We start from the raw sequence: 22,705 nt of genomic DNA, 5'->3' as shown, positions 1-22,705 counted from the left end.
ATATAAAAAAGAAAAGAGGGGTGGTAACATATATAAAAGCTAAATACCAAGCACAATTAGTCTTCAAGGATATGGAGGGAAGGATCTTGGGGATTTCAATGGACCTGGACAATTCAAAAATTTTACTCTGTAACATTTATGCTCCAAATGATTCTAAATCAAAATTTGCTAAAAGTCTGAAAAAATTAATTACAGATAAAGAATATGATAGTATTATTTTGATGGTAGATTTTAATGGAATATTAGATAGCTCCAAAGACAAAAGTGAAGTTAAAGGAAGAAGGAAAAATAAAGAAACCCTACCTAAAACTTTGAGAAATTTAAAAGATGGATTTAATTTACAGGACATTTGGCGCGTACTACATGAAGAAGAAAAAGATTACACCTTCTACTCGGTCAGACATAAAAGCTGGGTGAGGCTAGATATGTTTTGGATCTCAATTCACTGGTTAATAAAGTCAAAGAAGTAAATATATTACCAAGACTCGACACAGACCATTGTCCCCTAGAACTAAAAATAAATTACACTAAGAAAATTTGGAGATGGAGACTAGATGGGAATTTGATAAGAAAAAAAGACATAGAAAGAAATAGAAAAATCCTTAAAGAATATTTTGAAATTAATGATAATCAGGAAATCCCACTCCAAATAATTTGGGACGCGAGCAAAGCAACCATGAGAGGCCACTTTATCCAGCAAGGAGCAAGAAGAAAAAGACTAAAGCAAGAACAACTAAAGGAAGCGATAACTAGACTAGAAGACACTGAAAAGAAACTAAAAAGCAATCCAAAAGATATTAAATTAAGAAAGGAACTTGAAATAAGACAGAAAAACAGAAAACATATAGAATTAAAATTAAGAGCAAATCAACTGAGGTACTTGAAACAAACTCATTTTGAAAATGCTAACAGGCCTGGGAGATGGCTGGCAAGAAGATTATGGGGGAGAATATCGGCCATCAAAATGTGTATTCTACCGAAAATGCTATTCCTGTTCCAGTGTCTACCAATTCTTAGAACTCAAAGAAGCTTCAATGAATGGAATAAGGACCTAAGTAAATTCATCTGATTAGGGAGAAAACCCTGAGTAAAATTGAAGAATTTAATTGATGACAAAAAATGGGGAGGATTTGCATTGCCGGACCTAAAGACATACTATGAGGCAGCTAATTTAACTTGGATAAAAGACTGGATTCATTTAAAAAATAAAAAAGTATGAAATTTATAAGGTTTTGATCTACATGCCGGCTGGCATGCATACCTGTGGTATGAGAAAACAAAAAGTGAAAAAAAAAATGGTAATCATTTTTTAAGGTCCGTTTTAATTAAGACATGGAACAAATATAAAAACAGAATATATGATAAAACTCCGAGATGGTTATCCCTTCATTAGAGGAATGGCTAATTAAGGTAACAGAAATAAAAAACATGGGTAGATTTACATTTTTAATTGCAAAGTAACAGGGAAAACCAAGGATAGAAACTGTCACAGACAGAACGCCAGCGAGTAAAACAAAACTCAGTTTATTGAGGTTACAGAACTAAAAACGCCCGTAGGAAACAAAGAACAGGGCAAACACTTGACTTCAGTGTGATAAGTAACAAAAAACAGCTCAGTTTGAGCTAAAACGGTTCAAAGGGATAAACTGGGTTAAACAGAAGTATAATCCGGATTAAATCAAAAGTGCTTACTTCAGCCTGGCAAACAATGCAAACAAAAGAGGATCAACAGGAGTCAGAATGTAAACAACAGACTGGTAGCAGATTCCTCTCTGCTACTCAGAAACAGCAGGAGAATAAACCAGGCTTGTTTATTCCTTCCTGCAGCGAACGAAAAGCGTGGTCGTAGTCAGGATTCAGTTTAAGGTTCAGCGGCCAACGATATCCAGGTCCAGGCACAGCAGTCAGGGTAACGGCAGTCAGCAGGGTCCCAATCCGGTCCAGAGGTCAATAGCCAAGCGTAGTCGTCTAGAAATCCAAAGGTCTCACCGATAGCCAGCAGAAGGGATAATCCGGAATCGAAGTCAGTCAGTCCAGCGTCAATCCAGTGCGAGTAGATATTGCCCGTCAAAAAGACGACGGAGGTCCAAGCTATCGAGATTAAACACAAGTTGCACAGAGAAAAACCCCGCACAGTTCCTCCCGCCGTCGATGCCCAGTGTCCTTGGTAAACTTACGTATCCAGTAACGAATCACACCCGTCTTCAGGAAGTTCCCCAACAAAAGCCCAAGCGTCCGTCCAGATTACCTTGCCCAACGCAATTAGACATTGGTCCCAAACCCCAATTTATCCCAGTTCAAGCTCATCATCGCTGTCAGCTGCCATCCCAATTCCAGGTGCCCCAACATCATCATCCTCATCAGAGCTTAAGCACCTATGACTACGCCCCACAGCATCCCCAGCTGTGGATCCCGCTCCATCCCTCCAGCCAGTCCATGGGTCTGATCCTGCAACCCGCCAATCACCTCCCATGCTTTCATTGCCTGTTTCCCCAACACCCAAATCCTCCCTCACACGAGTCCATTCCATGTCGTCCTCCTCCGAGCTGGCCATCTGATCCTCCAAACCCTCAGAAAAACCCTCAAATGAGTCCTCATCTGTCGGGTCTGTAAACAAATCCCGGAGCCGTTTTCTTTCACGCTCCTCGAAAGAGTCTGACTCTCGAGGAGTGTTATGACCCCTTCTTCTATTACCAGAGCCCGAAGGCTCAACCATAACAGAAACTGATTGGAGTAAATTAGAAAAATATTTAAATTCAAGGAAAATCAGAGTATAAGCCAAAGGGAAGAAGAAATATATATGATTGGAGAGAAATAAACCTTGCCAACCTCAAAATAAGAGGAAATTATCAAATTGGGAACCGGAAAAGAAATAAATGGAGAAATAAGTGAAAGGAATCATGAAATAGAATAACACCCACTGAAGTGGACTCGGACGCTTCAACCCTACCCAACTTTCCTAACCCCTTTCGCCCCCAATCCCCTTCCAGTCACCCTAACCTTATCCCGACAACCTCACCCCCTCTATCCCTATTACTTTCCCCACCACCCTATTTTAATTATATTTATATATAAAATTCAAAATAAAGATGATTTTGTGTTGTCGAAGGCTTTCATGGCCGGGATCACAGGGTTGTTGTATGTCTTTCGGGCTTTCCATGCTTCTGGAACATGGCCACACAGCCCGAAAGACATACAACAACCAAAGATGATTTTATTAAAAAATATATAAGCACTTGGTTTACTCTTCTGTGAAGACCCGTTAGGCCCATGATCTTATTCAGCATGTCTCTTACGTCCTTATATTGCTATTTTGGAATTTACTCGAGTAATAACATACTGTGCAGACAATATCCCTACTATTCAATAGCTATTTTTATTGGGACCCAAACTTGCTGTCTCAATTTTGGACTGATGCCTGCCTCCTTCTGCTGATTAGAACAGACCATTAATAGGTGATGATGGGAAGTAAAGCTTCCTCAGCACCAGTTGTCATGGCACCCTTAAGTCTCCAATATATTTTTAAAATATATGTATGTGTTTGAGTAAAGGAGTACCATCTGGTCTTTGATAACAAGACAGTTTGCAGGTTTCTGTTTCCAATTTTCACTTTGCATTGATAGTAATTGCAAATCATGAAGACAGAAAATGGGAAGGAGGCTATTTTATCTCTTCCACTTGAAGAACAAAGCACAAAGCAGGGATTGTTTTAACATGATCTTGAGTAAACATTGTGAAGAGGGGGCTTTGCAACAGAGTTCATAAGTAGGCTCAATTCAACGAAGTCTAAATTGAAGCCCAGTTCTAAATCCTACTGTCTGTACAAGTAATCCTCATCCAGACTGTCTGAGCAGGGTGAAAAATGACTTTGTGGCAAGTGAGACCAGTTACAAAGAATGGGCCTATCACTTGAATCTTACATTCACTTGGCATATGATCCTGTGTCCTACATGGAAGTACCCCTTTGTTTTACCTGATTTTTGTTCTAATTTGCATTACATGCATGCATAAAAAGAATGATATATATATAAGTGTGTGAGCATATATTCTGTGTACATTTAATATGTTTGAAAGATAGGTGGATACTTATATAATTTATTACTGTGAAGCTAATACCAGCTTTATGGATAATAGCAGCTTTGTGGGAGATTTAGATCAAGAAAATAGAACAGTGGAAAGATTACCACCACCCCAACACGTCAAACCCCAGGAAATCATCCACATTGAAGATGGGCTGCCACTAAATTTCTCCTGTGATTTCAGTTTTGACATTTTGGTGGTGGTTGTAGATTTTATTGTTCCTTTAACATCAGCCTTGTGTCTCTGCATGTCACTTTTGTGCTGCCAAATTTGGCTCCATCTCACACCTAACAGAACTCACAGAAATGATGCTACTATTAAAAATTCCTCCCAAATCCGGCCCCCTGGTGTGCCTGAGCCTATAATTATTACAGCCCAACATGCTCCCATGAAAGTTAGAGGCTTTGCACAAGCCACCTCAGATCTTGTAGGTTTTTTTTCTGCTGTTGATGTTTTTATTTTTTTTCTTCAAAAACCTGCAAGTCATCAGATTTCCCGCTGGCAGCTAAAGGACCGCAAGCTGGAGACTGCTGTGAGGAATGCCATTTCAGATTTGTTGAGAGATCATTTATCTTGGCACTTCAGATTTTTTTTTTTGCCCCCTCTTTCTCTTACGCATACAGTATCAAAAAATTAGGAATTCATAGCTCAACATTCAGTATATACAGGATAATGAGGCTAACCAAATGTTTGTGCAGATAAAATAAATTTTGCTTTAACTGGATTTTCTCAGTTTGTCAAGCAGGTATTTTGACTCCCAATTTCAGTGTTCTGTTGTGGGGATTTTTGTTGTTGTTGTTGTTGATGCCTATATATTTGTTTTATAGGTCATTCCCTTTCTAAGAGCAACCATACAGCACTCCTGCCAAAGCACAGAAAGTTACTTTTCAGGACTGCATCTTCAAGAATCTCCAGCCATGTTGGCTGGGCATCATTCTAAGAGTTGCAGTCAACAATCACTTTTCCAAGTCTACTTAAGGCACTTTCTGTGCAACTTGCTAGGAACGTTAAAGTCTGCCAGTTTTCCTTGTTGCTTTATCTTGTATGCTTTATCTTTGCATTTTACAAATTTGTGTTAGATGCATCCTAATCATGAATCCCAATTAAGGAGGGGAAAGAGGAATTCAGTTTAAATTATCCACAATGCAGGTGAATCCTGCATTGATCAAGGAGTTGGACTTGATGGTCTATGAAACCTCTTCCAACTCTCTGATTCCATGAGGGTAACAACATGCAGTGGATGCAGAAGAATTTATGTATGAACCAAAAGGATGTTTGTGTGTGTGCGCGCGTGTGGTTTAAAAACTCCATTTGACCAGCTGTCACATATAAAGAGTACGAAGTCAATAGAAAATTCATTTCTCAAGCTTTACTGTGATATATAGTAACATTTATACCCATTTGTTTTTTATAAGGTATTCAGACAAAGTCATGTGTCCATTTAGTGGATTTTTGAAAAATAATTAACAACAGGGTCTTATTTGCAGTGCTTCATTAATCTGTTTTCATGGGCAATTCACATCCTGATTTACTTCCACATAAAGCAAACAAGATTGCTGTAGCTATTCTGTATTGACTGCCAATGGCTAGATCAATGTATTGATTGGCTCATAAAGCTTTTAGTTTCCTAAACTGCTGTCAGAGTTAATACAAGTTTTTCTTGTTCCACTCTTTGATGGTACTATGGCTCTTGTTTAAATGAATGGTGATTTCTTTCCAAGGCTGAGTGAGATTTGCATATCTTACCAGAATCATACTGAATCAGCTGGCAATGTCCAATCACCATGATATGACCTCTCTATCCTAAAAGCAGAACATACATTTTGTAAATGTACAAGAGGAACCAGAAACCTTCATAGAGGTTGACATTTCTATGACACCAAATGGGAGAAAATCAGGAAATAACACAATAAAAACCACCAAAAACTCGTATTTGGTTTTTAAATATGTATTTTACATAAAACTAAGGACATTTGGGAGGGGGGATTAAGTGTAGATTTTGTTCAATAACAAATGAAACAAATTTTAGGGTCTTTTCCTTCTCCTGAAATTTTAGAAATATTAGAAATTACTCAAATGTTAAATTTTCAGGAGACTTTTATTTATTTTACTGTCATTACCATTATGAAAATAGATTTGTACCCCAGAATTGCATCAGAGTCCTCTGGCAACTCAAGACAATTTCAGATCATAGAGGATAGAATTCAATCATGACTATATTGATTTCAGCCCGTCTATTCCAAGCATGTTATGATTGGAAACATACCAATGAAATGAATTGAAACATCTCAAAATGTTTTAGGTCACTTTTCAGATGAATATTAAGGTCTCCATGATAACTTTGTTAATGTAAGCAATATGGAGAAAATGTTTAAACCTTGAATACCATTTTAATCACACACACATTTGTGCATGCACACAAAATACACAAACATACACATTGCTGTGTAACTGTTTTTGAGAGACTGAAAAATCTGATCCCAAATCTCCAGATATTTCTAATTGGTTTCCTAGTCAGATTTAAACTAATGAGACTTTAAAATTTAAATATGCACATTGCATTGGTTTTAGTGGAACTTGTATCATATTTTGGTGTGTGTTTACAGAGATATAGGAGCCATTGTTTTCACTGAGATTTACTCCCGAAAGGTCCCAGGTTCAAATCCCGGGAGTAGAATGAGCGCCCGCTGTTAGCCCCAGCTCCTTCCAACCTAGCAGTTCGAAAACATGCAAATGTGAGTAGATCAATAGGTACCGCTCCAGCGGGAAGGTAACAGCGCTCCATGCAGTCATGCCAGCCACATGACCTGGAGATGTCTATGGACAACGGCGGCTCTTCGGCTTAGAAATGGAGATGAGCACCAACCCCCAGAGTCAGACATGACTGGGCTTAACGTCAGGGGAAACCTTTACCTTTACTTTAATTATATATAGGACTGCAGACCTATTTTCATTTTTTCCCATTGTGCCTGCAGCTCTTACATTCTGTTCCTTTTCACGAAAAGAGAGCTATTATATTATATAGAAATACTGTCTTAAATGTCACAATTTGCTATTTAATATTTCCATACCAACTAGCTCAACATGTTAAAAATAGATACTTGGTTTAAACCTTAATCATTTCTGCCCTGACTATGTTATATGACAATTGTCTTTTTGTGTGTTACAGTTTTTGAAGAGCCCGAAGACCCAAGTAACAGATCATTTTTTTCTGAGATCATCTCTTCAATTTCTGATGTTAAGTTCAGTCACAGTGGGAGATTCATCATGACCAGGGACTATCTCACTGTCAAGGTTTGGGACCTTAACATGGAGAACAGACCTATTGAGACATACCAGGTACTTCCTGCTCAGGATTATTGCCATGCTGTGAATATTCAACGGGATGAATGGCATAAAGGTCACATATATACTTTGAAGTGGGAGACATGCCTTTTTCTTAGGCGAGAGTCAGTTAACTCCCTCATGCTTGGTACTGAAAATTGAAGTTTTCAGGATAGGGTTAATAGATTCTTGGTGATCTAAACTGGCTTAACCAGATGTTTAAGGCAGTGCATCTACTGACTTTGTATAAGGATGCATTCAATATCTCTAAGCAATAGATTGGAAAAATCTGTGCAAAGCCTGCAGCCTGGCACACAGGTACAACTCTGTCCCTTGCTTTCCTCATGTTATTGCAAGCTGGCCTCCTCTCTCCTTGCTGGCATCCCTTCCCCTTTGCCCTCCTGAATCCTTGATGTAAATGGCAAAACTTTTCACTCTCCCAGTTTCAAGTGGCATCTTGGTCAAAAAGATTCTGCCTCCTGTGAATCTTTGTTACCCAAATAAGATTCCTTACCTCACTGGAAGTTTTTTGTCCTTTTCTAATCTTTCCAACCACTTATCTAATAGGGTAAATTTTACTCGTGGGAGAAAACTCTGATTGTCCCCATTATTGTAGTTGCAATTTTTATGATTCATGCTCTTGGATGAATGCTGAATCAATTAGCACATCCAAGCTAAATCTTTAAGTTGCTATCCTGCAGAGAACTTCATACAACACTGCTTTGATTCAATAGATTTTGAAATCAAGCTTTAACATGTTGACTGAGATCCTACATGAACAGGTAAAGAAAAGCATTCCAGTACAGTTTTGTTTCCTCTGCCACACTGGCAGTTGCCAAAGGCCAGGGATGGTGGCTGCTGCTTACCAGAGATAGCCTCAGCTTGGAGGGAGGAAGAAAAGAGGTGCCCTCCTTTTCCTACCGCTGGGAGACCAGAGCAGCTGCATCTTCATTATGCAAATAACTTTTCCCTACCTTCCCACATGCTTCTGGTGTGAGAGAATTGGCTGTCTGCAAGGACGTTGCCCAGGGGGTGCCCAGATGTTTTACCATCCTTTGGGTAATTAGTTCCCACTAATGAGCAGTGACAACACTCCCTAGAACAGTGGTTCTCAACTTTGGGTCCCCAGGTGTTTTGGCCTACAACTCCCAGAAATTCCAGCCAGTTTGCCAACTGTTAGATTTCTGGGAGTTGAGGGCCAAAACATCTGGGGACCCACAGGTTGAGAACCACTGATCTAGAACCTGACTATTGTTAGAGGTAAGTGGAATGGGATAGAGAATAGCTCCTTCTACCCCATCTAAAAAGGGTTATATGCACACATAAGCAACTCTCACTGAAAATTGCTCCCCCCTCCCTCTCTCTCTCTCTCTCTCTCTCTCTCTCTCTCTCTCTCTCTCTCTCTCTCTCTCTCTCTCTAGGTTCATGATTACCTAAGAAGCAAGTTGTGTTCCCTCTATGAGAACGACTGTATTTTTGATAAATTTGAATGTGTGTGGAATGGGTCTGACAGGTGAGGAGCACCATTAATGGTTATATGAAAGATTTTCCTTTCAGTTTGTGATTTCCAGAAATATTTACACATCCTATGTCTTATTTCTTTTGCTTTATGTGATGTTGTGTTGATTTTGTTGCATTTAAACATGAAGCTGAATGAAACCTAAAATCTGTTTACTAGAGGAAAGGGAAACACAAATATCAGAAACTGTATCACAGATCCAACTGAGAGCTCTTCTAATGGCTTAGAACAATGGTTTTCAACTGCTGGTCATCCACATATTCTGTATCTGTCTTCCAGGTGTTTTGAACTTCAGCTCCCAGTATCCTTGATCATTGGCCAAAACAGCAGAGGCTTCTGGGAGCTGAGGTCCAAAACACTTGGAGAACCAGAGTTTGGGAATCACTACTCTAGAATATTTTTGATATAACAGTCTGGCACATCAGCAAGGTGAGAGTGAGGATGGGGAGACAGAGAGGAAAGGAAGCTGTCTTCTTTACCAAAGAGATCTTCTCTGCTGCCTCATCAGCTTGGAGTCCAGAGGTACAAAGTTCTCTGATGACAGAGACAGATTTCATTGCCATTTTCACCTGCCATAGCACTACCTCCACCCATTTTGTACCTGCTTCTAGAACTGCCTGCACTGGCAAACGTAAACCAAGCCGACAGGTTCACAGCCTTGGACTTCATCTTTTAGAACTGTACATGCTAGTCAGATCTTCTAGGATTTGAAATCCAAAGTATTTAGAGGACCAAAGCTTAAGAACCATTGGACTAAAACACCAACATAGCAAGTGCAACAGGAAGCATCTTTACGTGAAGTTATTTTCTTTTCGAGGGAGTTGAGCTGGGGGACAACCAGGCACTACTGATTCTGTGCCAGTCATATTGTTCCATGTTCTTCTTAAATAGCAGTCAGCATAGATATTGACACAGTCCGCATGTGATGTCTAAGTGTAGGCTGAAATGTACTTCACCCAACCATTCCATCCAGTAATGTTCTTATACAGATCTTCCAAAGACAGTTCTCTCAGTCTTTCAGTCACATAAAAGTGCCCTAATCTCATCCAGGATGGTGTTTATTCAGGTCCTTCCTGATGGGTTATCACTGTTAATCAGATACTAGTAAGCACAACGGAAAGCAACTAACTTGTAGCCTGTGCCTATGTACTTTAAAGCTAGAAGGCAGCAAGGTGGCTTAAACAGTACCACACAATCTATGTAACACACAATTGTCTCCTTCAACACCTGGTTCCCGATACCTATCACTTGAGATGACTATTTCATAATGCATAATGGTAGGGCCAGCTCTTGGTGAGTGACTTAGCAGATTATTATTACCCTGTTTCCCCGAAAATAAGACAGTGTCTTATATTAATTTTTGCTCCCAAAGATACACTAGGTCTTATTTTCAGGGGATGTCTTATTTTTCCACAAAGAAGAATTCACATTTATGGTTGAATTGTTTAAAAATGAAAATGTATTATCTACTGCACAGTAGTTGTCATCACAGACCAGCATAACCAAACTGAATCCTTTCAAGAATTTCTATATTATATTTTATTGCTATACTGTTTTTAAACTACTGTTTTAAATTTCTGTTTATATGTACATTTATGTTGTTGTTGGGCTTGCCCCTGTGTAAGCTGCCCTGAGTCCCTTCTGGGAGATGGAGGTGGGATACAAGAATAAAGTTATTATTATATTATTACTATTTCTTGTTACTACCTTTATTTCCATGTACAACAATCTATGGTATGTACATTTACCGATCCTGCATGCTTCCAAACAAAAACTTTACTAGGTCTTACTTTCGGGGGAGACCTTATATTTAGCAATTCAGCAAAATCTCTACTAGGTCTTATTTTCTGGGGATGTCTTATTTTCAGGGAAACGGTATTATTATTCACTTTATTTATATGCCACCTTTCTCCCCATGGGGACTCAAGGTGGCTAACAGTTCCACACTAGGCAAGTTTTAAAAGTGCAATACAAAAGTTAAAAAACAATTAAATAGTAACAGTGTGGTAAAAACATATTTAAATTGCAATAAGGTAAAGGTAAAGGTTTTCCCTTACGTTAAGTCCAGTCATGTCTGACTCTGGGGGTTGGTGCTTATCTCCATTTCTAAACCGAAGAGCTGGCGTTGTCCATAGACACTTCCAAAGTCATGTGGCCGGCATGACTGCATGGAGCACCATTACCTTCCCGCTGGAGCAGTACCTATTGATCTACTCACATTTGCATGTTTTCGAACTGCTAGGTTGGCAGGAGCTGGAGCTAACAGCGGCCGCTCACGTCGCTCCCGGGGTTTGAACCTGGGACCTTTCGGTCTGCAAGTTCAGCAGCTCAGTGCTTTAACGCACTTCGCCATCGGGGCTCCTTAAATTGCAATAAATACATTTAAATGGCCTTTAAAACTCATACCTCCCCAATCCCTCCAACATCCCCAAAGCCTCTGCCTCTTATCCTTCCCCAAATGTCTGTTGGCAAAAGAAGGTTTTGACCTGCTTTTGAAAGGAATGTGTTTGGTGATAAGAGGTGAGTCTTAGCTGTGCAGACTGATTCTTTCCACATACGGCCAGGAGGCCCCCTCCATTCTCTGTTTCTCTAGGCAGTTGTGAAATTGTGGGCAGCAGTATTGATTTATTTATTTCCTACATTTATATCCTGCCCTTTTCACCTTGAAGGGGACTCAGAGCAGCTTACAAATTATATGTACATACAATTTATTATATTATTAGCATAGCACAATATTAGCATTATATATTAGTATATTGAACTATACCACTATACTGTAATATTATTAGTAATATTGCATGTAATATATAATATATAACATTATTATATTGTATTATTATTTGTATCATATTGTATTACATTATAATATTATTATCAATATTATATGTATATACAATATATTATAACAGTAGATGTTACAGAAGAGGAAAGAGAAATGGCTATAAATTTCACCTGGATGATTTTGACTCAACCTTGTTGCTGCTTTTCAGTGTCATCATGACAGGATCCTACAACAATTTCTTCAGAATGTTTGACCGCAACACCAAGCGTGATGTGACCCTGGAGGCCTCAAGGGAGAACAGTAAACCCCGTGCCATCCTGAAGCCCCGCAAAGTTTGTGTTGGAGGCAAGCGGAGAAAAGATGAAATTAGCGTGGACAGTCTGGACTTTAGCAAAAAGATCCTGCATACAGCCTGGCATCCTTCAGAAAATATCATAGCAGTGGCAGCAACGAATAACCTGTATATATTTCAAGACAAGGTTAACTAGGAGGAAAAATGATATTCCTTAGGAATCTTATGTACTGAATACTAGCAAACACAAGTTTTTAAATGTTTCTTATGTTTTCTTCTTTTCCCCCTCCTCATTTGTTTCATTATTCCTCTGCAGGCATTAATTATGTAGATGTAAGCACTCAGATTCCCATGTCTATTGCTTTCCCCCAAATCTTAAGAAATTGGGTCAGCAAAGCCTGTTTGGACTATTTGAGTTCTGAGTACACCATTAATTCAAAAGTAAGCTTGAATTACTTATGCTTTCAATTTTCTCCAGTACTTGCTAGTAGATTTAGTTTCTTTAAGGACAGTGATTTAGACCCTTGCAATTTAATAATAAAGTTAAGTTTATAATAATATATTTACAAAAAAAAAGGAAACCCGATAAAGGCCATGAAACAAGGAAGTATTGCATTAAACCATCCTAATTTTGATTTTGGAATTTTCCAGTTTTACATCTGTCCCCAAAGAGGAATTCACTTTCCTTTGTAAGTCCATTTCTTGTAAAAAAAATCATTTTTATTAACTCAGGGCCTTTCCAGATGATCATTTATTGTGCATAACTTATCATACAGCAAGTGTTAGGGTACAGCTAAATTACTGTGAGAGTAGAAAGATCTCTCCCCCCATTCTACTGTATTTATTGCAAAACCATTAGGTTTTCATCTAGGAAAATGCAGTTCCCATTCCTGCTCCCATTCCGCTCCAGCTAGAGGACTATGAAGTGCCATGTGTACTGTAGCTTTACAAATGTCATGGACATGTATTAACTGGCATCTATGTACATCAGTATTGATTTACGACACATGCTTCCACCATGACACCAATAATGTATTTTTTTCCCAGAGAGGGGAAAATTTGTCTTTTGGGACTACAGCTCCCAAAATCAATTGACAGTCATAATTCAAAAATGAACTTTTCACAGCTCTGACCCCTCCCTCCCCCCTGAGAGTACAATCTAACCACTTCTAAGCTGAATTGATGCCAATGGACAGGCTAAAACACTTTTCTTCCATCAAAATTGGTAAGCAAGGTGAATACTCTTCCTCTATAGTAATCAAGCCCAAAATGTTTCTTTTCCAACTGGTAACCACTGTCAAAACAGGTAGCCAGCCCTTCCCGCTGCATTCTATATGAATAGCAGGGATTGCACTTTGTGTAATGTGCTCTTTAACTTTTGCTCCATTCTGTCCCTATTTGGCTCCAATTATAGAGCACAATTTTCTTTAAAGAGGGGAAATTCTTTTTCAGGTGTGTGATCCACACACAAAAACTTGGCTATTTTTCCATTCCCCAAATTTCCCCTGGCAGTCCTCTTGGCTGGTTCCCTTTCTTACTAATGTTGGATCCAAGTTGGGGTTTGTTTCGTCTGAAGAGGGAGAAGGTCCTTTTTTATTGTCTGGAAAGGCCCTCACACAGGAAAAAAGATAGACGGGGGTGGAGGGGGTTGTAGAAAGGACAGGTTTGCAATGGCAATATTTAGATTCATCGTTTGTGAACAACCATGTATGCTATCGAAGGCAGTTACTTTCTTTCATCACACCCCACAAACAGCCTGGTATGAACTGGGTTGTGTTCATCCTGTGGTGCCTTTTGCTGGTATACAAAATGCCATAGTAACAATGCTTCCAAAATGCGATAACTTACAAACCAAAATGAATCTGAGCTTTCTTCTGCAATTCCCGTTATTTTATCTTTGATGTTGCTTTTGTGTTGGATGGGAGAACTCAAAGTCGTTCTCTTTTAATCTTTTGCATGTCATCAATGTGTATTTGTGGGGTTCTCCTTTTTCTCTTTCTTTTTTTAGTAATGTGTTTTAAAAATATGATTTATTTATTTATTTATTTGTTCCAATAGAGGTCTCCTTATTCCCTCCACACTTTCCTTTTGTGGGGAGGAAGAACTCTTAAGTTGCTATTTTATGGCATTTAAAAAAGAACTAAACCAAACCAACATGTAACAATGCTATTATTGCCTGGCTGCTTTCTAAGAGAGGTTGACCATGGTTCTGCAGTTTGAAGACTAGCTACCAATAGCTCTTCGTCTTTGCATGGTAAACTCTCCTGTTCTACTACAAGGATAATCCAGGTCCCATCTTTATTTGGTCAGCGTTTGGGGGGAGGGAGGGAAGGGGTCTTCAAACACAAAAGGAAAGAAAATACAACCAGAGAACAGCTCCTACAAGAAATAAACTCAATGGTTTCTTTGACAAGATGTATCTTTGAAGATAAGTGTGCTGTGCATTTTCTCTGATTGTGAAAACGTGGGGCGGTAGTTGCTCCAGTCTTTGTGATTGTTGCCATGAAGCATAGAAGAATTTCCAAACACACTTTCCAATACAGGAGTTCTTGGAAGCCTTGCCTCATGTTCCCTGGCCTACCAGGAATGACACCTGATAAACCAAACGGTGACTTCTTCTTTCTCAAGAGACATCCGACTGCTGTGAGGCTGCACAGAGCCTGGGAAGGGGACATTGATTTCATAGGATGGAAACACAAGGAAATTCAACTGTTTGGAACCCAGCTTTTTGATTTTATTAGACTATCTAACACCCTGCCTGCTCATCACAAGACTGCTCAGGTCAGGGGCAAATTAGACATTTTGCCTTGTTTAAAGGAATGATTGCAGGAAAAATAAGGTATGCTGGCTTATAAATTTATTACAAGTAACGGCTTTCAGGAGTAACCTCGTTTTTTAAAAAATGAAATATAAAAAATAGGAAGTGTAAATGAGTCATTTTTCTTAAACAAAAGCCTACACTCTGGTATCAGAAGTAAAATTTGTCTCTTAGGTAGTCTGGTGGGGAGTTTGTGAATCCAAATGCTGAGGAACCCAACCTGAAACGATTGGCACTAAGCTCAGCCTCTGGCCAATTCAAAGGGCTTTGTTCAGACCAAGAACAACATCTAGATTAAGAGCCTCTTGTTTCACTTTTCTTCCTCACATTTTTCCGTATGAACTGAGGGGTAAAGGTAGTGATCTGAAGAGGGAGAGATTAGAGAGGTTTCTTGGCCTGCTATCAAAAGCTAATTTAGTCCAGTGCCACGCCAAGGTGTCTGGGAAGATTCACAAGCAGGATGTTGAAAAATGGTAGCCATTTCTTGTGACTTTGTCACTTCATCTTTGTATTTGGAGGTGTATCTTGCCTCTGTAATGGAAGGGTAGAGACTGTAAGAATTGCGTATTGTCAAGATTTAGTAAAAGGCTCTGTTTGGATATATGCAATGATGTACAAGATGAGTTTGCCTCTTAACATGTATTTCTCCCGCTGCATCATAAACCACATTTGGAAGTTGTGTAAGAATGTGAAAAATAAATAGCCAAATGATGCAACATGCTGTTGTCAGAAGAGCTGAACCCAATGTTAGTTCCACTCAAAGCAGACCCATTGAAGTCAATGGGATTTAAGTAAGGTCAAGCACTGAGTGGGTTTGTCCTAAGCAGTACTAACATTGGATTTAGCTAAGAATATTGAATATAAGTCCCACTGTGTGGAAAGAGCTTACCAGTCCTATGTTTCACATCATGCACAGAAGTCCTTACTGGTCCTTGCTCCTGTGCGGTCATTAACACTGTTCTGTCACATACCTCTAGGATCCAGATTGCCTCCCATCACCCTTGAGGTCCCTTGAGAGTACCCCACACATAAGAACTCAGGGCCAATGAAGACTCAAAAGATATATGACTATGGGCTGGGAATAAATTACAGTTGGATGTGGTCACCATGATGTTAAGGAATGAGATACTCCTTCACATACTTTTCTTCTTGTTATTTCATGGCAGTCCTCGGGCACTGTGCAAAAAAAAAAAAAAGAACTACTTTTCTTGTGCCAGCCAGGTGTAGATCCTAACATTTACATGTATGAAGAAAATACTTGTTAATTTCAGATCAGCATGTCCATTTCATTTGTGGTAGCTTATATGCCAAGTGGCTGTTCCTACATGTGTGAAAGACTAGTTCCTCTCAGGGCCAACACTATACTTCACAAAGTATGGGAATGTTTTTGATCAACTCCATTGCCATTGCATAGTTAACCCCTGTTCTCCCTTTAATTACATGTGGAGTTATCCACTTTTACTGGAGGCAGCAGAAATGGTCAAGATGAGCCTTTGAAGATGGTTCTCTAATAAGTAAAAATTCAGGGAAATGGAAAGAAGGGAAGAAACCATAAACTGGTCCGAGTAGTACTGTGTGGCCAAAAAAGAAAAATCCAGGTCAGGCTTGGGGATCAGGCTAAGAGAATTGGGGTTTTTGTGTGTGTCAGGAGCGACCTGAGAAACTGCCAGATATTTCTGGTGTGAGAGACTTGGCCGTCTGCAAGGACGTTGCCCAGAGGATGCCCTGATTGATATTTTACCATCATCGTGGGGAGCCCCCAGATGGCGAAGTGGACTAAGTGACTTGAAGGTTGGGTTGCTGACCTGAAAGCTTCCAGGTTCGAATCCCACCCGGGGAGAGCGTGGATGAGCTCCCTCTATCAGCTCCAGCTCCATGCGGGGACATGAGAGAAGCCTCCCACAAGGATGGTAAAACATCAAAACATCTGGGCGTCCCCTGGGCAACGTCCTTGCAGACAGCCAATTCTCTCACTCCAGAAGCAACTCTGGTTGCTCCTGACACGAAAAAAAAAAATCATCGTGGGAGGTTTCTCTCATGTCCCCACATGGTGAGCTAGAGCTGACAGAGGGAGCTCACCCACTCTCCCCAGATTTGAATCTCCAACCTGTTGGTCAGCAGTTCTGCTGCACAAGGGTTTAACCCACTGTGTCACTGAGGGCTACTAAAAGAATTGTATAAGAAAAGACATAATCAACAAGCAAATCAATTGATATAGTGAATCCCATATAACAAGTGACCCTAGACACCATGTCTGTTATTCCTAAAGCTGTAATCCTAATTTCTGGGCAGGAAACTTCTTACCTGACTGTTGGCTGACAGGCTATTTCACGCTGCCAGAAGTGTTACCACTTTGCTATTGCAAATACTATTAAGATTGTTTCAGCCAGATTTATGACAAGGGTAGAAAGTTATATAAAGCAGACCACTCAGCTTTAGTTCACAACTGACACAATTATGGATTATCTTCTTTAATGGAAAAGATTCAGCTGTGACTTTGGTGGAGGTGCCTCTGAAGATTGTTCAGGGTTTTTATACATTTTATACATTATCACAGTTCTGTTCATGGATTATCTGTTCAAAGAGGTTGGCTAGAAAGGCTTGGGAGGCACTAGATTTTTCACTCTATCTCTGGTGATTTCACCCATGTCTTTACTTAGGAAAGCACTAAGCTTCATTGTCTTGGCACCAGAAATTTTGATTCATTGCCATGGGAGGGGAAGGTTCTCTGAAGCTCTTTGGCCATGCTCCTTCAATAATCCAACATTTGACAAAAGCATTGCAAAGAGGAGTCTGCCTAATTTCTTCAACACTTGCCTTACTTCAGAAGAGCCAGAGAGATTTTCAAGAGGTGTATTAAGGAGAGGTAGACACCTATTACTCTTTCTGCTGTCTTAGATAATGTGTGCACGGTTAAGACGTGGCATGATTCATTATTGAAGGCAGCCTAGTAGAGTACCATAAAGTGTGCCCAAGCCATGTCAGCTCACAATCAATATGGTGTTCACTGATGCGAGAAGCAACATTATCACACCCTGGATACTAACCCCAAAGCCCAGCCTGAGCACTATATATCTCCAATAACAAGACTATGTGAAGTGACAAGGGCTATTACTTTTAACCTGCAGTCTAAACCTCTCAGAGAAGCTGAGCTGCCAAAATCTTCCATTTGAGTTTAGCAGGGCAGCCTCCTCAGCCCCTTTGTAATCCCACGGTAGACGTCAAAATGCTTGCCTAACACTGCAAGAGTGGCAGTTCCATTTAGGTGGGTTGCCAGGCAGCACATCTGGTTATGAGACAAGTGAAATGTGGGGTTTATTTTATGGTGTTTGTAATCATCTAAAAGGCGGAACTTTGATTTCAATGTATCAGGGAAAATGTACTCTAATAAATCAAACCTTCTCCCACCTTGGAGTTCTTTTTGAAAAAAAAAATGCTGGCCTTAATATTTATACTATAAAGAAAAGTCATGTCTCAGAGAATTTTTCACTACTCATAAGAGGAAATTGGCAGATTTCTAAATATGAAACAAAATTTAATCATTCTTATGTCACAAGCCATGACCACAAAAGCCTGTAAACATTTTATAGCTTTGTTTTCATTCTAATATTTTACAAAGGATTAAAAATTGATGCTGAGATGAGAAAAACAGATAACAAGTTGCACTTAAAATCTTATTTTATAACTATTAAGTTATTTTGGCCTGTCATAATAAGTTCTTTGTAGCAACCTTAACCTGGGCTACTTGATCCTCATATAGAAGGGTTTGGAAGTTGGGTTATAAGGTTAAATTCTCTCTCCCCCCCCTCTCTCTCTACACACACACATCTTTAACACATCAGTATCCTTTTGAATGGGGAAACAGGAAGGAAAATATTCTGTCGTTTCTCCCTCCTGGATAGCCCGTGAGGTCTCTTCCAACTCTGTGGTTCTATGATTCTATGATCCTGGCTGTTGTTAGAGCTTTAACTAGCAAATGAGGGATTGATAGAACATACTTGTTTCTCATTTCTGATTTAGCTAAACTATTCCCTTTTTTCTGTCTGTGTGTGTACCTTCATGTTGCCTGCTGACTCAAGGTGGCCACATGAATTTCATAGGGTTTTCTTAAGCAAGGAATACATGAGGTGGTTTTGTCAATTCCTTCACCTGAAATATAACCTACAGCACTCGATATTTGTTTATTGTCTCCCATTCAAGTAGTAACCAGAGCAGACCCTGTTTAGGTTCCAAGATTGGATGAAATCTGGTGTCTTTACAAGACTTCAAAAGGGAATATTCAGCTGATTGCCATATATACATTTATTGGTCCACTGTAGCTCAGCACATACAAATGTTATGTGTCATGCAGGTGTCTTCCAGCACAATTAGATGGCATGAACCTTTGAAAACCTGAAAAAGGCCAGGGTTTGAACACAACCTGAACATAAACCATGTTCATTCACACCCAGTTATCCCCTTTTCCAGGTGATGCCTCTCAAGGAAGAACATGAATGGCTAATTTGTAATAACTAACATGTCCCAATGCTTTCATTGAGACAGAGTCACGGCTAATGTGGATCAGAACCAACAGTCTTTCTGATTGAATGCTATGTGATATGTATTACACTGCAAATGGATGTATTCAGATACTCTCACTCACCTATTCATTGGAATTATATCTCAATTCATCAAATCCAAAGCTGAAGAAAGCAGTGAGGATGCTGCTACATTTGCCTAACATTAATGGAGGTCACAGGGAGGTGTGCATCATTATTTTTTCTAGATATTGAAGAACCTCTGGGAAATACATTGCTCAAAAATTTCTTTTTTGTATTATGTCATTCTACTGACTTTTCAAACACGCATATCTCACAGTTTTGCAATCCACATCTCTCTGAATTTGAAAGCTTTCATTCATTCCAGTTGCTCTTTGTGAGCTGAGACATGCAAAGATATACTTGCAAAGGTAAACTTGATAAACTTTACCCATCATGATGTAGTGGTTTCAATACTGGCTTACTATAGAGACCCAGGTTCAATTCTCTGTTTGGCCATGGTAATCCACTGGGTGGTTTGGGCAAGTCACACACTTGGAAGCTCCAGAAAATCCTGTTTTAAGATTGCCATAAGACAGAAAGAGCTTGAATGTGTTCAACAACAATCTAACAAATAATAGAAATAGCCAAAAATATTGGCGGGCATAATCAGACATAATGGGAGAAGTGATTATCTCGGTGTATATACTTTTTCAGATCTTGGGTAATGAGGTAACCATTACAAGAGCTGTTGAACTGTAGAATATACTGTTGCAGTGTGATGTAGTCGCTGAAGGTTTTTAAGCCAAGGCTGGATGGCCATCTATTGGGAGTGCTTTGATTTTGTATTTCTGCATGGCAGGGGTTAGACTGAATGACCGTTGTTTCTTCAAACTGTATCATTCTATTTTTTTCCATTAGGTCCTCACCCTAAAGTTTGTTAGCTATAGCTCTGTCTACCTGGCCAATAATTGTGTTCAATCTAGGTGCTCTTGACCAAGGAGGGAGTATCAGACTCCTGTTGGGAGTGGAAGCTGCTTCTTCCCATGCTCAAAAAGACTAGATTGGGCTTGGGTGCACCCCTAGGCAGATAGAATTGCAGCACGCCCCCCCTCCCCCCCCCCCACACAAACACACACATAATTGTTCCTGCCTTTTTGAGAAAATTCTGCTACTCCCGTTAAAGAAACTTAACACTACATTAGTGAGACAAATGATCTCAACTGCTGTGGAATACTACGGCCTCACAACATTGTGATGACCAGCTTGCATAGTCATTGCAATCATAGCATCATTCCTACTTAACAGAAGTAGAAGGGGAGTGCAAAAGAGCTGGTTTACCACATATTGCACCGAGTGAAGTAATAAACTTTGCTATTGGAAACGGGGGAGGAATAAGAGCACTTATTCTCTTGAAATTACCATAATTTAGTAAGTGTTGTTCAGACAAAAAAAACCCATACAGTGTAATTATAAACATTCTGAGGGCCATTAAGGGATAAGAACCACTTATTACACAGCCCAATAAAACACTTCTTGGTGTCTTGTTTTTTAGGCCTGTTCCTGGGGTTATTTGGGGCACTGATCCAAACACATGAAATTGTTATCATGATTTTCTGTGGGTGGACAGGTGTTCTGCATCTCAAAAACTACAGTCAATAGGAAAAACTAATGCCATTTTTTAAAATTAGCAGGTGATTACTCAGAAACAGAGCTAACATTTGAGGCACCAAAATGTGTGTTGAACAGTAATTCTTTACCATCTCCATCAGTGGCTTCCCATGTTTGTTCTTCCAGAAGCCTTAAATCAACTTGGTCAACAGTCAGGAATTCTCATTACTAAAGTCCAAAACATCTGGAGAGCCAATGTTTAGAACGACAGACTCCCAGGAAATGGCTAGTGGCTGCGTTACTGTGGAGAAAGTCCATGTTGCTTGTGGGGTTGCTCATTCCACAAGCACCCATGAATAGCTCCCAATTGCTGGGTTGCATGAAAGCCATGCTAGTGGTGAATTCTCTTCCTGGAAGGGATTCAATACAGAGAGAAAGAGACTCTTAGAGATTCCTTTTCACCTGAAATAGAAATAGAGGGACATCCCTGCCCTGCTTCACATAAGCAATTTCTAGTTTGAGAAAGAATTGTGACAGGTCTCTCCTGACTGTTCCAAAGATATTGCCCACAGGAGAAGGTAGGAACAGATGATCCTTCATTGGCAGGAGGACAAATCCCTTCATTCACATTGGTTGCTGCCCAGCAAGTGGAAATTGGAGAGGCCAGACTGGGGAACACTATGTAGCTTGGTCCTTGGATAGCAGGACTCAATCTGTCACAGGGCTACAACCTTCTGCCTTACTAACTTGAGAGCATCTGTTAGGCCAGTGGTTCTCAATCTGGGGTCCCCAGATGTTTTTGGCCTTCAACTCCCAGAAATCCTAACAGCTGGTAAACTGGTTGGGATTTCTGGGAGTTATAGGCCAAAAACATCTGGTGACCCCAGGTTGAGAACTACTGTGTTAGGCAGTGGTTCACAATCATTGGTCCTCCAGGTATTTTGGACTTCAACTCCCAGAAATCCCAGCCAGCTTACCAGCTGTTAGGAATTGTGGAAGCTGAGATCCAAAACATCTGGAGGACTAAAGTTTGGGAACCACTGTGCTAGAACCTATAATGGCTCATCCCTCATAAGCTCAGACTTAACATCCACAGGACAAAGAAGCACCAGAATAGAACTTTGTGGAAGAATGAGTTAATGACTGAACACTAATCAGAAGCAAAGGTTTTCCTTGGGAAGCTTGTTTGGCCCAGAAGATATGACTGCAGCTGTCTATCAACCTCCCACAGCCATACAGGAAACAAGAGGATTTAAATGGCAAAAGTCCCCTGCATGCTGATATTACAGAAGCAAACAAATTACCCCAGGGTGAAAGATATGTCCAAAAGTAAAGCATAAATTACATATAACTTGTTTCATGTTTTATAGAGCAATTGTACTGGTATTCCTACCAACACCAGCAAATGTGCTTCTCCCCATAGAATAAAAATATAATCAGGTTGCATCCAGCTGGTGCAGATCGTAATATCAGACCATCCTCCAACTGTCATGTTTAAAAGAGAAAGTGAAATTAAACTGACTGTAAAGTATAATGAGCTCAAGAATATCAGTGTCAACACAGCACTCACTGTGGAAGCTTTCAAGTGCCTGCCTTGATGCAATTTTAACAAAAGGATTATTGGGACAACACATAACATTTCTATTTGAATTGTCATTACATCCTGTAACTCCACCTACCTCCTCCTCCATAGGGAGCGACTCATCATAAGACTTTGACGCCATCAGTCCTCAAGGAGGTGTCAAGCCAAAAGATCAAGCAA

At 39.8% G+C, this 22,705-nt stretch overlaps 1 protein-coding gene across 4 annotated transcripts in view; it reads left to right on the top strand.

The window, feature by feature from the left end:
- The window catches only part of ppp2r2b (protein phosphatase 2 regulatory subunit Bbeta), a 283,974-nt gene extending 265,752 nt beyond the window's left edge, over positions 1 to 18,222 (top strand). For all 4 annotated transcript variants that reach the window (XM_062970418.1, XM_003224096.4, XM_003224095.4 and 1 more), the window contains 3 exons: positions 7,250 to 7,419; positions 8,826 to 8,917; positions 11,914 to 18,222. In XM_062970418.1, coding sequence (XP_062826488.1) covers positions 7,250 to 7,419; positions 8,826 to 8,917; positions 11,914 to 12,193 — 542 coding nt within the window. In that variant the 3' untranslated portion in view covers positions 12,194 to 18,222. The remainder of the gene's footprint in view (positions 1 to 7,249; positions 7,420 to 8,825; positions 8,918 to 11,913) is intronic.
- The last annotated feature ends 4,483 nt before the right edge of the window (positions 18,223 to 22,705 follow it).

This window comes from Anolis carolinensis, chromosome 2 (assembly GCF_035594765.1).
Source record: "Anolis carolinensis isolate JA03-04 chromosome 2, rAnoCar3.1.pri, whole genome shotgun sequence".
In the NCBI taxonomy this organism is placed as follows: Eukaryota; Metazoa; Chordata; class Lepidosauria; order Squamata; family Dactyloidae; genus Anolis; species Anolis carolinensis.
This window is presented reverse-complemented; position numbering and strand designations above follow the sequence as displayed.